Below are 16,757 nucleotides of genomic sequence, written 5' to 3'. Positions count from 1 at the left end.
GTCTACTTAGAAATTGTCACTGATCATGAGAGTTGGGTACACAGCTTTTCTTTCATTGACAGTTATAATCCTCTCATCTAAAAATTATGTTCCAATTTAGGAAAGGAGTAAAAATCCTACATCAAATACTGGATGAAATTTAGGGTTGACTGGTCCTTCCAAAAAGGAATTATTTTGTGTTAGACAGCAAGCAGGAATTTACGGGATAAATATGTTGTGTGAATTTTTACTGGTCATGGCTGTAAAACAAGCAATGACTGTAAAGAATTTTTTGCTGTGTATACACAGAGTATAGCCAGTTCCTGAGAAAATGTTCTGTTGACTAAAACCAGATTTTCCTGACATCTCTTAGAATTACATGAGGTCCAGGATGATCTATTATTGTAGCACTTGTGAACCTGTGTTTATGATCGAGTAAACTAATATTTGAAATTTGGGAAGCAGCTGGTCTGTTTTCAGACTTAAAATCACTAGCAGTCTTCTGATGTGAGGGTTTCTTGCCTGATCAGTAGTCTTCTCTACTGTCTTTCCTCACTTCAGCTAATTCTTCTTTGAAGAAGAGTTGAGTGGATGTATTAAACCTTTCTATTCTACAGTAAAAGTAAAACTGTATTTGTGAAAGTGACTGCATCTTCCCTGTGAAGATTTTAGTAGTATGCACAAATCTTTAAGCTTATTCTTGGTTCATATGAAAATGTAATACAAGCTTATATTTTGGCTTGTTTTTTCAGTTTAGTACAATTAGGGATTCATTGTTGTTGGTTTTGAGGTTAAGTAGGATGCAGTTTTACACAAAAGGCAAAAATAAGCATTAAAAGACTTTACTGGAGCCTTAATTATGTCCTTATGTTACACTGTGTACATTTCTGAAGTCTGTTCTAAAGCTTCAGTCACTTGATTCACGATAAATTCAACTATTTGATCAGTTACAGCAGACTGACTTTAGAGACACCTGCAGAATAACTGTGGTGTGTCTGTGTGTGTGGAAAAACATCAACTGTGTGTATCTGCACAAAATATTTCATTATAAAGTTTGGGTATTTTGCATAAAATTGTATTTCAGCACTATAAATAGGTTTTCTCTTTTCCTGTGGCATCACACTTGAGAGACAGTTTGTTGTCAAATCTGCTGGCTTTTTTTTTTTTTTTTTTGAACTTGCACTTCCTAGAATGCATTATTTTCTCTTGCTTTTAGTTCATAGGAACTTTGAAACAACTGACCTACTTGGATGTTTCTAAAAACAACATTGAAGTAGTTGAAGAAGGTATTTCAGGTTGTGAAAGCCTACAAGACCTACTGTTATCCAGTAATTCACTTCAGCAACTGCCAGAGTCTATTGGTTTGTATTTTCAGTTAATTCATGTTCTTAAAAGCTTATAGTTTAGACACAGAACACTTGAAAATAGACAAATGGCGTTAGATCTAAGTTTCAATTGATTTAAAGTTCCTGTTTTGGATAAAGCTGTAATGTGTAGCTGAATAATAACATTTATATTTGTTTTGGAGCATTCTTGACTTTATACAGTAGTTTGTAAATGGATGAGAAACTGTTGACTGTAACAGAGTAAAAAGATCCCCCCCCATGGCTGGCCCATGGTAAACTGGCAAACAAGTTCTGTAAGCTTGTCTGCTTATTTCCTTAGTAGATATATAGCACCATAGGCATGCCAGGGAATGCAGAAGATGTGGTTGCTTGCCCATAGGTTTTTTTCCCCCTTAATTTAAAATTAAAACTAAATTTAATGAACTCAAATGTCCTTTTTGATTTACTTGTTCATTTTACTACAGGTTCCCTGAAGAAAGTAACAACACTTAAAATTGATGAAAACCAATTAATTTATTTGCCAGACTCCATAGGAGGGTAGGTATTTCACCTGAATAAAAGGTTGCATTGCCTTTCTGCACACTTTTCTGTAACAGTGGCTCCTCTTTTGAATGTTTTTACACCTACTTGATTTAATTTTTTCTATATATTGACATCTTAAAATTGAAAGCAAGTGCTTTCATATCTTACTTCTAGTTCACAGCATATATGTTCTTTACATATTATTTAATATCAGAAGACCTATGTTCCTCACTCATTAATGCAGCCACCAATTTATAAAAGAAAAATTGAATGTGAAAGAAAACAAGATGTTTAAAAAGGCAGTCAGCTGTCTGAAAGTGGGTTTTTTTGGCAGTAACATAGCTGTGGTAAATATTGCAAATGATTGAACCAGTATCAAAAAGCTTGTAACAAGTTAATCTGAACACACACATTTATCTTTTTTATATTATAAGGAGAATTTTCACCTGTTAATCAGCAGGATTTTTTTAATGTATAATTTGGTGTTCAGCAATTTAAAACTCACAAATGACAGCAAAAATAATTGGTTCAGAATTAAGTGCTATACAAATGAAGGGTATTTGTTCCAATTTCTGTTCTCCTATTATGATTAATGTAGGTTATGTTTGTTTTCAGAATTTACAAAATACTTCGCTGCCAAAGTCTTAGGTTCGCTGTCTCTAACTTTTTAAATTCTTTTCTTGTTCAGAAACTGCACTCAACTCCTGTTTGGCTACGATCTGTCCCACTCTGAATGTTTTCAGTGCCTTGCACTAGCACGTTTTCATGTAGTATACAAACATTTGATGTTGCTGACCCCTCTGTTTTTACTGAAAGCTCTCTTATGAGGACAGTGTAAAGGAGACTTCAAAAAACAAAACCAAAAAGCAACCCACCAACCAACAAAAGCCCCAAAACCCAAACACAATTTAGGCAATTAGTAAAGGATTTCTCTTGGATTTGAATTCCCTTGTGGGTTTCAGAGTTTTATTTTGAATTTAATTTGAGATTTGTAATTGATAGTGGTATTAACTTCATTTAAGCTTAAAGTATTCAATTAACGTTGGATGAATTAACCTGTATAGAGGAATAATTTTTTTTTTTTTTTTTTTTCTTCTTCTCTCTTCAGGTTACTATCAATAGAAGAACTGGACTGTAGTTTCAATGAGATTGAAACGTTGCCTTCGTCTGTTGGGCAACTCTCTAACATAAGGACATTTGCTGCAGATCATAACTTTTTAACACAGCTGCCATCAGAGGTATGTATTTAGTTACAAAACTAAAATTTTTATGTATCTTAAACTATATAGTCTGTACAACTTTTGGATAAGTTAATAAATCTTGAGTAGATTTTCTGTGTGTATGTTTTTAAAGGCAGGTGTATACAAATATACAAACTTTCAAATAATGAAATTCTGAATTTTTTTTAAGCAAGAAGTAGAAATTTGTTGCTAGTGTATTGAAACTAAAAGAAGGTTTAATATGTAAGAATAAATCTAATTGTACTTTACAAGCAAAAATAGCTCTAATACTAATTGTTTTAAAACAGTAAAAATTTTTGTATTTAGAGTTGTGAAGATGAATTAATTCTTCGGGGTATTTTTTTCAGATTGGAAACTGGAAGCATTTAACAGTGTTGTTTCTGCATTCTAATAAGCTTGAATTTCTCCCTGAAGAAATGGGTGATATGCAGAAATTAAAAGTCATCAATCTGAGTGACAATAGGTTTGTGAATACATTAATTCAAATAGAAGTTGTGTAAAATGCAATAGCATTGCATATAGTGTATTGTAACTGATGTCTATCCCCCAAATGTAAGTAGAGGTATTGTTATGAATATATTATGCTATCTTTCCTTATCTCACCCACAGCTTAGAAGCTGAGATGCATGTATTTAATGTATTATTGTTGTATTCTGGATCTTGCAGTTCCATTGTATTAAGCTGTATTTATTTTAATGACTTAAGCACATGCATTGAAGCACAGCTTCAAAACATTGATGATTGTTAGCATGTATTTTTCTAGGGAATTAGTTTGGTTATTTTCATAAAACTTTGATTCTTACTTAAAAATTAATAGCTTCCTGTATTGCATATGGAGGACACAAAACAGTATCACAGTATATTGTAAAACACTTGAGTGTGCTGGAGAAGGGGGGAAAAGAGAGTTGTGTTTTATTAGAGCTGGTCATTAAAAACTGACAAAACATTTCTTTTGGGAATTGCCAATTTGTAGAATTTCAATGTATTGGGAGAGATAAGTCTGAGCTCTCCATCCTGTTCTGTCAATCCAGCTTCTCTGTACTCCATCTATAGCCTGATTTATCCATTAATGCCACAGCTTTCATTTACCAGGGCAGCCCCATTCCCATACATGTTTCTTGGGGAAAAACAGCACTTTTTTCAGGTGTAGCACTTTTTTCTTAATTGGAGTGCATGTGTATTGAAAGATAAAATTGCTGAGGATTCAGATTAAAGTATGAAAATAGCCTTGATTTTAAGTTGGATAGTTGATTTACACACAATGCCAATGATTGTCTTCAAAATTGTATTCAAGTCACTGAACTGAGTTAAATTCAAGTTACATTGTCTCACTTTTTTAATCTGCTTGCTAAACTGGGCGGAAATGTGGCTTGTGGTTTTTGTTTGTTTTTTTTTTTTAATTCTGGATATAGCTTTGAATCTAAAATAAAAGCTGTTGCCTTTCAACTGTCAATAGATTATTCATTTAACTATATCTGTAAATGTCTTTTTTAAGCATTTTACAGGCTAATGCAGCATTGTTTCTTAACAGTATTGATAAGTGTACTTACATAAACTCTTCTTGTTGTGATTTACAGACTGAAGAATTTGCCATTTACCTTTACAAAACTGCAACAGCTCACTGCTATGTGGCTATCAGACAATCAGGTTAAGTTTTTAAAAATTAATGATGTTGACTTTATTCCTAATGGAATTGACAAGTACAGAGCCATCTGTTAAATAATGAGACATGGTACTGTGTATATACATCAATACTTCCTTGACATTATTACTGTTTCGGTTCTCCTAAAACAAACAACACTGAGCCTACCTGACTTTGGAGACTAATATTTCTGGCAAAGTTCTGTGCCATTAGGAAATGCAATTTAACAGATGTTGGTTTTTTGGTTTTTGTTTTTTCTTAATTCAGGCTTGTTTACACAGGAAAGGTAGTGCTTGATAAGCTAGTACTTGAACGTGTAGCACGCTGTTTCTTCCACAGATATACCATTGGGGAAACTTAGCATGCCTTTTTTTGTGCTGGGTTTCTTGTCCCACCTTTGAACTCTGTGACTATCCAAGTTTCAAGCTATTGAGAAGCAACTCATGCGCTTGTGGCTTGTATTTTTCCTGTGTATTGAAGCCCTCTGTACTATGCCGATTTCCTGAACGGCGTTAAGGTGTACAGGGCTGCTAGAAATCCACTAGCCTCAGGTGTAGTATAATGAAAGCACTTTTACCGATACAGTAATTTCAAGAATCCTCTGCCCTTTTTTGTAAGGGGTGGGGGATATTCAATCTGGTGTCAAGATAAAAAATTGAGTACAAAATTTTTCTCTATATATGATTGTCCACAGCTTTAAATGGCTAAATATATCTGCGTATTCCAGATCAGTCTCCTTTGGGACAGTAATAAGTCCTAGCAAGAAACTGGGTTACTCTTAGAGTATCCAGTGTTTGCTCTTCTCTTAAAGCTGTTACTGAGTTTCAGTTCTCAGTCAAAGCCAGTCATCAGTCAAAGACAGACATGTTAATAACTTCATTTTGTGAAAATTATTCAGAGGAGAAATGGTTTAATACAAGGCAGAGTAATCTGCAAAGTAATGTGACAGGCATGCTCTGTGATATGTAGATCATATTTACTTTTTACATATATCTATTCTCATAACATACCCTTCTTTCATTTGCTTCTTAGTCTAAACCACTTATCCCTCTTCAAAAAGAAGCTGACCCTGACACACAGAAAACAGTGCTTACTAATTACATGTTCCCCCAGCAACCAAGGACCGAGGATGGTAAGAATTTCTGAAATACCCTGTCAGAATGCTCACTTTTGAAAATAATAATGGGAAGACAGTCCAGCTAACATGATTTTCACTAGATAATACTTAGATACAAGTTTACTTCAAACTTGTAAGTGATGAAGAGTTACATCTGAAGAATGAGAACAGTAACTTAAAAATGTGATCCACATATTAGTAAATTCTAGGTGAAACTGTTGCAGTTGGAAGTGTGCATGTATGGGGAGTGAGGTGAGGAATGGACTGGTGGGATCACGTTCTTTGATGGTTGCCACTTCCCAGTGTGACACCCTGTTTCATTCCAGCAGAGCTTAATGGTTTGGGTTGAAATTCTCCTTGCCAGGTGTCTGCTTCAGACTGACTATTTTAACAAAATGTTAGACAAAATGTTTCATCCATTACTGAGTACGTATTTTTTGAAAAGTACATAGCATTCTGTATTTTATTTTAAAAGAAGAAAAAAATCAGTCCAGAAAAAATGCATTTTGCTCACATTTAGTTCAAACTGTTTTATAAAAGGTTAGGCCCAGAACATTAAGACCTTGCCAGAAAGTTATTTCTGCACACTTGTGAAATATTTAGGAAAATGAGTAACGTTCCATGAGTAACCCCATCAGGAGTTAGGGAAAGAGAGTAAAGTCTCTATATTTCTCCACTTTCCTTCCCCCATGGGCAAAAGGAAAAAGCTTGTGCTTCTTTAACAGAAATGGGAGGGCAGGTATCAACAGGAATAATTGAAAACTGACAAGTGGCAACATTTTCTGTTACATGGCACAAATATCTAGTACACTGAGTAATCAAAAATATCTGCAAAAACAGTAAATTGTACATCACTTAGCATTTTACCCCAGTGGCGAGGCTTCTTTCTGTAGATGAGGAAAGGGCTGCTTGTTTGGCTTAAGTTGACAGAATACCTCCTTCTGAGGCAGTCATTCCAAACAGAAGGTTTGAAGTTTAATAATAACCTTTTTAAAATTTGAAATTCCTAAAATTCTTTAGAAAGTTCTTTTTTTGTGCCAGGAACTGTTTCAGCGATAGTGAAGTCTATTAGAATATTTTTCAGATGTGTTAAAATTGTAAGTTTACCCAATAAACGCAGTGTAACAAATATTCCAATGCACTTGGTGAGCCCTATAATTAAGCATTTTTCTGTTTCAGATATAGTTAATATGAACAGCCTTGGCATTGCTAGTGAAGTATATAGGTTTGCTGGGGTGGTGGTGACAGATTTATTAGACTATTTGGCATGCTAAAGTAGAACCTGGCTAATGTAACACAAGGCATGGAGACATGCTAGAATAAGAGACAGTGGGTAACCAAAAGATTTTATTTTTTTTTCTCTTGTAAAATTAAACAAGTAATACTTTGTAAAGCTCCTGTTATTTATAGAACTTCTGCAAAATCATGTGTTTACCTTAAGTTTTAGGTGCTTTTGTTTTTTTCAGGATTAGTAATAATGCAGGTTTTTCTCAGTAAGTCATTTTTATTCTTCCTTTTTTTTAATTTTCATTAAGTGAAATCAGGTGAATGCTCTTATACGTGCTTAATGAGACCACCTCACTGAAGTCAGGCTATATAAATCTATATAAGTATCATTTACTTTTTTATATATAAAATATATTTTTTCATATTTATACATATATACGAATAAAAATACTTTGCAGCAGTTCTGCTGAAAATTTGCAACTGCGAGTGTTCAGACTAGTGTACAGCTGTGTATTTTTTTTTTTTTTTTTTTTTTTTTTACTTTACAGATAGGGATTTTACTATTATGAAAATACAGCCAAGTTCATAAAGCAGTAGCAGCACAGCTAGTTGTCAATTTATGGTGCTGCTAGTCTCTTATCTTTTAAGAATGCATACAAAAACACACCAGTCCCATCCAAGAAAAAGAGGATTTTTATTTTGCATAATGTATCCTATTCTTACGAGAGTCTTTTTTTATTATTATTTAGTTATGTTCATATCTGATAATGAAAGTTTCAATCCATCTTTGTGGGAGGAACAGAGGAAACAGCGTGCTCAGGTGGCATTTGAGTGTGATGAAGACAAAGATGAGAGAGAGGCACCACCTCGGGTTAGTATTGAATTTATTTTTTAATACTTGGGGCTTCGCTCCCTCTTCTCTTCCTCCTACCCCCAAATCCCATCCTTTTCCTTACTCTGGCTGTGGATTTCACTCTGCTGAAGAAAACAAGTCTTCAGTTGTTAGTTTAAGAGTATCTAATGGGATGAAACACTTCTCCCCCCCCCAATCATTTAAAGTGGAGCACAAGGGGAAAAGTCTCAGCTGATGTAAGGCCATGTAGGGCATAACTAGGAGACTACTGGACTGATGGTGCTGTGGGGAAGAATAGTGGGGAAACAATGATTAATCCTGATTTTTCTTTAAGTAAATTACAGTTGTAATAATTCTTCCTGCTTGCAATCAATGGACAAATTTAAAAAAAAAAAAAAAGTTATTTGTAATCTCGCTGGGTTTTATAAACTTAAGTCTGAGTTAATCCAGGTAGACTTGAACAGTGAAGTGGAGATCCTGGATTGCTCTGCTGAGTGTTTTGTCCTAATTCATTGTCTGTTTTAAAACTGATGTTTTAATTATAGCATTTAATTAAATTCAGAACATTATTACTTTTTGTTACACAGGAAGGCAACCTGAAGAGATATCCAACTCCATATCCTGATGAACTGAAGAATATGGTTAAAACAGTCCAGACAATTGTACATAGGCTAAAGGATGAAGAATCTACTGAAGATATTGCCAAGGAGTCAAAACGAGAAGGCCAGACAGTTTCTGTAAAAGATGTGGGGGTAAAGGTTAGATATAATATTCTCTTCTGACTTTGCAAGAACTTCCAAAGATCTAGAGTGTCACTGATTCCTTTTAATTCTCTTCTTTCTCAACACTAATGCTTTAGCAGGAAAAAATGTCAAAGAACAGAACTTACCTCTTCACCGTCTAAAGAAGTCTGTAATAAATGTCTGTTTTGCAGTAGCAATTTTCCTCTGACACTAAGAACAAGGAAAGTGACTTGATTCTCAGGCAAATACAAATTATGGATGTGTTAAGAAGCTGGCTGCTTCGTTTTCTGGAGGATGGCATCTTTGTCATCCTCTGATCCTCCTTTATCCGCCAGACTTCACAATGAAAATCAGAATAATCTCTAAGGATCTTGCCGCTGCCCTCGTGACTGAGGGTTTTGCACGATAAGTTGGGAAGGCAATTGTAGCAAGTTGGCACAGGAGTCACTAACAGGTTGATGTAGCATGATAGGACTACTGTTTGGTGCTGACATGTCTCATTGTAGATATTCTTGGCCATTTTTTATTTAACTGGAAATTTAATGGTACAAATTGACCCCAGTAAGGAGGAGAGTCAAACTGATTGGCAAAGGGTAGGGACTGTACCTCAGTAATCTGCAGAGATTTCTCTCTACCTGGTGCATTTCATACTTTATCATTTCAAAGCTCAGATTTTCCATTCCGTAGTTTCCCAAAATATATAATGTTAACTCTATCATATGTTACTGAAAACCTTTCAGGATGTTTTTTCTGCTAATGTTCTTAATCCTGTAGAGTTCAGAAATTGCTTCAATAAAGAACAAAGCAGATGAGAGAAAGCAATATTCAGCAGGAAGCTCTGTGCAGAAGCCTACTGAACCAGAAGCTGAGCACAGCACTGCAAATTCACAGATGACTGCACTTGTTAAAACCTTGCAGAACACAAAAACAATTGTCAACCATGAAGACACGCTTGAGGTATGGCATTGCAATGAACATCATAGCAGTCAAAAATTGTGCTGGTGTTGTATTGAATTTGTTACTCAGAGATGAAAATTTATGTTGACAATAGAAAATTGCCATCCATAGGTGCTGTAAGTACAGGTGGTTTGTAATGCAATATTTTCCTCACTTCAGACTATATTAAGTAAAAGTTGAAATAGCTAATAAAAAGTTCATAATGAAAGATGTATACATTTAAAGAAAAATAAAGCAAACTCAATTAAAAGTTGACCTAAGTGTCAAACTGTGAAAAGACTCGTACTTAGATAGGATTTTCCAGTTTTTGCTTGATTGTCAATTGTTCAGTAAATAATTGATTATAATTGTCACTGAAATGTCATTATATCTGATTAATGGGAGTAATCAAAAACTTGTATATCTAAGTGACTGTGCCCATTCATTTGGAATGAAAAGTAAAAGATGGGTTTAAAAAAAATTTATTCCTCTGTATTAGTGAACTGTCATGAACATGACTGAAATTGTATCTACTCCTTATAAAGAGTCAGAGATTTTTAACTTCTGAACTCTTTGTACATCTCTGTGACAAACACCATGTATTCATTTTTTATTTAGAATGTGTTTCAGATTTATGACAAATTTTGGAACATGTCACTTTATCAGTTGCCAATCACAACCTGTAAAATGCTTTTTTCATAATTTCACAAGCAGATTATTTTTGCCTGTGTTGTGTAAGCAGTGGAACATGTGTATATCATGCTTTTGCTGAAGAGGCTTTGTGACAAGCAGTTGTGGCTGTTGCTGGCTCTTTCCCCACTAGTGTGTTCCTGCTTCTACATCCTTTCTGAAAATATTAGTTTTGACATTTTTCTTTAGTTTAAATACATAATTTCAGAAAATCATATTACTTGTCTAACGATAGTGACAGCAATTCTTTGAAGCTGGCTGTATGCCAGTAAGTAAATGAGGCAGCAGTGTGTAGTCGATCAGGGATACTGAATTCCTTACTTCCATGTAATAACCTGCTGGTAACCCTGTTGCAGTTGAATCCAAATATCTAACCTTTGCATGCATATAAGTTTGTGGGTTTTTTTTCATTTCAACATTGATTACACTTGTATGTTACATCCAAGGGGAAAGGTAATGTTGTAGAGGCAGTGAAGAGGTGGTTTGTTCAGATTGCAGAGAAACAGGTGGATTTTTTTAATGAAGACTATCATACATTGTTTGCTACATCTCAGTCAGGTTTGTCCTTCCTTCAGTCCAAAGAACTGGCCAGGTAGTTAGTATCACGGGAAAGGTGGCGCTCCAGTAGGTTCTACACATGAAATGTTCTGAAACTTGTAAGAAAAAGTGAACGCTGACAGACTATTTTTGCAATCTGTGACATAGATTTTTGTAGCATTTGAAAGAGGAAGCATGCTTACTAGAAAGAAGTTTCTACTTTAGGGAAAGAAGGCTTTTTCCCTTCAAAATATTACTGAAAACAATTGTTTTTTGAAGATGATAGGGATATAGGCCTGGCAGTAGGATACTGAATCAGTCGCATGGCTGCTCTTGCAGCAGCCTTGTCAGTTAATCTCTTTCATAAGTGCACTGAGCTCCATCTTATAGTTAGGAACTAGTGATTTCTAGCTGAAATGTATTCAGCGTCACTTTATTCCTCTGCCATTGTTGTTCTTGAAGATAAATAACTTCTATTCCTTTTGGAATTTACCCCCAATGTAAACTTAATGGTATCAACCCAAACTACACTTGCTCTTTTTTTTGCTAGACTAGGCAAGCCAAGGTCATTCAGTCTTTTCTCACAGCATAGCTCTCCATTCCTAAGATTGTCTTGGTAATGCTACTCCGTAGCTGTTTCAGTTTGAGCTATTTTCTGCAAAACCAATACCCAGCTAGTCAGTCTGGAGTGTTCGCTGGTTCAGTGGCGGAACAGAGGCTGCATCTGCTTGCTCCAAGTAGGTTCTTGCAGTTGAAGTTAGTACTGGTTTGACTGTTCATCAGTGACAATGCAAGTCTGCCTATGTTGCTTATTAAAGATAATTCAGTGGCAAATATTACTAAATTCAGTTGATTTGCACTACAAATGCACTACACAGTTGCTATGTTATGCCTATGTTATGTTGCTTGTTTATCTTTTTTCCCCTTTATTGTTCAGTGGGTGACAGTTTAGATAGCATTATACTTAACCTTTTAAGCACTTTTTTAAAATGCGCAGCATAATAAAGCTGGTTTTCCTTTAGCAGGAATCAGAAGAACTCTCCTCTGATGAAGAGATGAAAATGGCAGAAATGCGACCACCACTGATAGAAACCTCCATAAATCAACCAAAAGTGGTAGCTCTTAGCAATAACAAAAAAGGTTAGATACCATAAAAAAAAACCAATAGAAGTGGTGTGCGATTCTGATAATTTCATGACTCAAAATGGCTAGTTTTTTCCAATTGAATTATGTAAAAGTAGATTTTTGTGTTTTAAGATAGATGATCAATTCTCTAGTTAAGTAATGAAAGCAGAAAAAAATTCTGCATTCTTATACTTGAGTGTGTGGTAGAGAAAGCTGTGTTCGCATCCTAATTTACTTGATTCTTTTCATTAGTTTGAAAGCAGAGGGGGAAAGGAGATGCTTGTGTTTTGGGGGACTGTTAGCTTGAACACGCTCTTGATATGTTTAAGAAAAGGATTGCAGAAAGAGGTATTTACCTTGGAAATATTCCATATTCCCCCCACCGCCGATTTTGTGGACTATTGCTGCTTTTGGCAGCAATATCACTTGTTTAAATTTCTCAGAGAAGCTGTGCTCTTTTCCTAAGGTTTAAGAATAAACTTCTCTTGTGGCAACTCCTTCTCCAGAGTCACTTTACTCTTATTATTTTTTCTTTCCTCTCACAGGAAACTTCAGAACATTGTTTTTGTTAACTAAGTCTTATATTCTCTGAAAGATAATTTCAGTCTGGGTAACCATTTCCTTAAGAGTAAGGAATGACCTAGGATTCAGAGAAAACAAAATTTAACAGTTGAAGAGCAAATTGTATTTTGCTTCATATGATATCCTAGTCCAGTACTTTCCAGGACAAAAGGCTTTTCTGGCCATTACATGTAAAAGGGTAAGATTTAGTGAGGATGAAGGAGAACCACACGGAGGTAGCAAGAAGAGTCTGCTGAGGATTACATGCAGGTGAAAAGACTGATGTTTATCAATGCTGTATTTGGGTTTTTATGCCTGACTAAAGTACTAAGTCAAAACTTCTTTCTTGTCTCTGGAGATAGAAATTAGTTTCACAGAATTTATGCTTTTGGCACCTGTAACTGTGTCTTGAAGTAAAAATTTAAATGTATTTGTTTGTACACTTATGTTTGCCCATGTCAAAATCATTGCTGGCTTGAAGTTCTGCAGATAAATGATTTTTATATGGATGTAGGATGTAAGTATGCATGCATTATGCAAGAATCAATGTGCACAGGTGTAAATGACTCTGAAAATGTTGTCCTAAGTGATCTGCAAAGCATGGGAATGTGTTGGTTCCAACTCTGCAGAAGAACATTTTTCTTTCCTGTTTTTTACATTTATAAAACTATATAGAGCTCATCAGTGATCTAGGTCTTTCCAGACTGATCTAATAAATAGCTATTTAACAATGACAGAATGTTCAAAAGCAGGAACTGTGTACACTTTCAAAATCCTGTATGTGAATCAGTGTACTTCATATTCATAAGGGCCAATAGACTCATGTAATTCAAAACTTTGGAATCATTGCAAAAACAGAAATATGATTTGATAGATATTTTTGGGAAATATTACATAATGTAGTGCACTAGCTTTATGCCAAGGAAACTTGGAATAAAGCAACAAATTAAATTTCATTAACAGGTGAGGGCTGTTTACATTGAGACAAATATTTAAAAAATAGGAACTATTGCCAACAGTCTTTTGTAAGTTTATGCAAAGTTTGCAAAGGTGTTAGCTTATATGTTAGTTTCCAGTAATAAGTATTACTGAAGAACAAGATACAATTTCTAAACACTGTAACATACACACATTACAGACATCTGTTTAATAGCAAATTTTTATTTCAGATGATTCAAAAGATGCTGATTCCTTATCAGATGAAGCTACCCACAATAACAATCAAAATAACAGCAACTGTTCCTCTCCTCGAATGTCAGATTCTGTTTCCTTACATACTGATAGTAGCCAAGATATTTCTCTCTGTTCTCCAGACAAAGAAATACATGCTGCTGTTTTATCCAAGATCAGGTTTGTAAAATACTGTATACCACTGAGCAAATATAATAGAAAAATGTTACTTAATCTTTCATATTACATGTCCATTCCTTTAATTCATTAATGATTCCTTTATCATTCATAAAATAATTTAAATTTTAATGTTTTAAAATAATGTTAAATAATGGAATAGTTCTCTTAAAAAAAACAAACAAACAAACAAAACCCCACCAAATCCAAAACCAACAAAAAACTAGGAGGACAATAAAATTCAGAGGCCAATTTTAGTATATAAGACATGGTTCCCATCTGTTCTATTAATACGGTATAATAATTTCATCCTTAATAATTTGTTATCCCTGCAAAATACTTTCAATACACCATTTTAAAAGCTCTGTGTTTTTATTTGCATAATGTTGAAGATAAATTCGATTACTAACTTAATTATAAAAAGCATTTAGAAACTTATAAAGAATGGAATTACAGGTTGTTTCTCTTTTTGTGGTTCTAGTTAAAAGGTGCCTTTTTTTTTTTTTTTTTTTTTTTAATTTGCCAATAGAAACAAGACATTTTGTCCAGAATTGTCATGGAACTTGCAAGTATTTGATAAAAAAAATTGAGTTATTGTTGCTTTGTACTTTTTGATACTTTTAAACTGTCTTTAATAATTCCTATTGAATTTAATTAAACTTCTGAAATCAGAATATGATCATGTAATTGATGACACAAACAAGAATTGCCAAAATGAGCCCCCTCATATTTTTGTAATGGTAAGATAGCAAATCATAAATTTGGTTGTATATTGGTCTTTGCCCTGTATTGTGTGTACAGTATGGCTGTGTTGCATGTTAATGATTAATTTTTCTAAAACAGTTCTTAAAGGAATATGTTGGTTCCTTTTGGAATTTCTTTTAAGAGCCATCTTTTTTTCCAGGCGAGAAGATGAAAATTTGAATAATCTTTTGCAAAACGGAGGTGAATTGAGCATTACAGTAGAAGAAAAAATAAATGTGCAAGAGAAGGTTACAAATTTGTCTGAATACGAATTAAGCATTGAAGAAAGATTAGGCCTGATAAGAAAAGGTGTTGATCTAAGCACTCCTACAGAGGAGTCTCACAAATCAGACCAAATAAACATGAATATCAATAAACTGGTTAGTGAAGAGGCAGTGCCAGTTCCTGTAGAAAGGTTACAAACACAGGAAATAGTTTCAGTAGAGGGCTTTTTGAATAACAATATGAAAGAAGAAAGTGAGTACTTGGAAAATGGAAATAAATATCCTATAAATAAAGTAAATGGACATCCTGAGGAAGCAATACAGTCTCCCAGTAAAGACAAACTAATGAGAAGCACTACAGTTGATGGTGATTCTTCTGCTGAGCTGTCTGTTTCAAGGAGCACTGAAGATTTGTCCCCACAGAGAAGTGGTCCTGTGATGAAATCTCACAGCATCACCGGTATGGACACTGGTCTGAAAATCTACAATATTGTCAATGAGACTGGATCTCAACAGCCAAACTCAGTGGTAAAATCAGCATCTGGTAGTGCAGATGGAAAAAACATAGTCCGAAGTAAATCCACTACTCTTCTTTATGATCAGCCTTTGCAGGTTTTTCCTGGGCCGTCGTTGTCATCTGATTTAGTATCTTCTACAAAAACTGTGTTCAAGTTTGACTCAAATCACAATCCTGAAGGTGCTAATGTAGTGAGAGGATCAGTGACAAGTGGTGCACAGATGTTCTGCACTCCCCAGTATAATATTCAGTACAGCAGCAGTGCAACAACAAAAGACACCTTGTGGCCCCAGAAACAAAACACCCAAGTAGAACAAGGCAGCTTACCTTCTTCACATCTGCTTAGGTCTGACAGCACAGAAATCCCCAGCTATGTAAAGCATTCTGCCAACATGAATTTATCCAATCATAACAATGTCCGAGCCAGCGCTGTGTATAACACTCAGCAACAGATGGCTGGGAGACACATAGATGTGTGGGCTATTCCACCAAATGATAGACTGCTCCCGGGAGCAACCAGACACACTCTTCAAAGGCAGAGCAGTGTATCCTCTACAACTTCTATAAATGTTGGGGATACTGGACCTTCAAGGCGGGCCTGGGTTCCTGAAGGGGATTATTTAACATACAGAGACTTGCATTCAGTGGGAAGAGCTCCACCAGTAATGTCTGGGCAACAGAGACCTCTTTCTGCCAGAACATATAGCATTGATGGTCCAAATGTACCCCGACCACAGAGTGCTCGGCCATCGGTGAATGAAATACCAGAAAGAACTATGTCAGTTAGTGACTTTAATTACTCATGGACTAGCCCTTCAAAGAGATCAAACCCAAGGGTTAACTCTGACCACTCTTTATTAGACCCTCCAGGAAAAAGTAAAGTCCCTCATGACTGGAGGGAACAGGTGCTGCGACATATTGAAGCTAAAAAGCTAGAAAAGGTAAAAATAATAATTTTTAAACTTTTCTACCTTTCTGTTATCTGGATATGGAATAAGTTAAATATTCTGTGTTTTGAACTGCTTTTAATTACCAGTGAAAATGTACTTCTGATACTGCCTTAAAAAGGATAAATATATTTGTGCTGAATATGTGAGAAACAGTCAAATGGTAGACTGTAAATGAACTTTTCCCCCAAAGAAAAAAAAAGTCCCTGTTGTTTTTACATCATACTTGCCAGCTTAGTCCAATTACTTTAGAATACATTAAATAATGTCATATTGACCTGCTGAACTGCAAAGCCAGCTCTTTTAGGCCAGGTAATTTTTATTGTTGTTGTAGCATTGTATTCATATTATACTAAAATATTCCCTTACACTTCTTGATCTTTCTGTTTTGCCTTTTTTCCCTATTTCTTCACTTTAAGAACAAGGAAAAGAAAATCAGTAAAATCTATTTGGAATTAT

General features: G+C 34.9%; 1 protein-coding gene across 7 annotated transcripts in view; it reads left to right on the top strand.

Annotated features, from left to right (window-relative positions):
• The window catches only part of LOC127028957 (erbin-like), a 79,749-nt gene that overhangs the window by 42,869 nt on the left and 20,123 nt on the right, over nt 1–16,757 (top strand). For 5 of the 7 annotated variants that reach the window (XM_050914636.1, XM_050914635.1, XM_050914633.1 and 2 more), the window contains exons 8-19: nt 1,196–1,340; nt 1,790–1,862; nt 2,956–3,085; nt 3,436–3,551; nt 4,666–4,735; nt 5,763–5,862; nt 7,824–7,945; nt 8,515–8,685; nt 9,445–9,627; nt 11,859–11,973; nt 13,689–13,869; nt 14,771–16,292. In XM_050914636.1, the coding sequence (XP_050770593.1) occupies nt 1,196–1,340; nt 1,790–1,862; nt 2,956–3,085; nt 3,436–3,551; nt 4,666–4,735; nt 5,763–5,862; nt 7,824–7,945; nt 8,515–8,685; nt 9,445–9,627; nt 11,859–11,973; nt 13,689–13,869; nt 14,771–16,292 (2,928 nt within the window). Of the gene's footprint in view, nt 1–1,195; nt 1,341–1,789; nt 1,863–2,955; nt 3,086–3,435; nt 3,552–4,665; nt 4,736–5,762; nt 5,863–7,823; nt 7,946–8,514; nt 8,686–9,444; nt 9,628–11,855; nt 11,974–13,688; nt 13,870–14,770; nt 16,293–16,757 lie in introns of all 7 variants that reach the window. The other 2 variants (XM_050914634.1, XM_050914630.1) reach the window with 2 other exon arrangements.

This window comes from Gymnogyps californianus, unplaced genomic scaffold, assembly GCF_018139145.2.
Source record: "Gymnogyps californianus isolate 813 unplaced genomic scaffold, ASM1813914v2 HiC_scaffold_51, whole genome shotgun sequence".
Taxonomy (NCBI): domain Eukaryota; kingdom Metazoa; phylum Chordata; class Aves; order Accipitriformes; family Cathartidae; genus Gymnogyps; species Gymnogyps californianus.
Note: the sequence above shows the minus strand (reverse complement) of the source record. Positions and strands in the feature narration are given on the sequence as shown.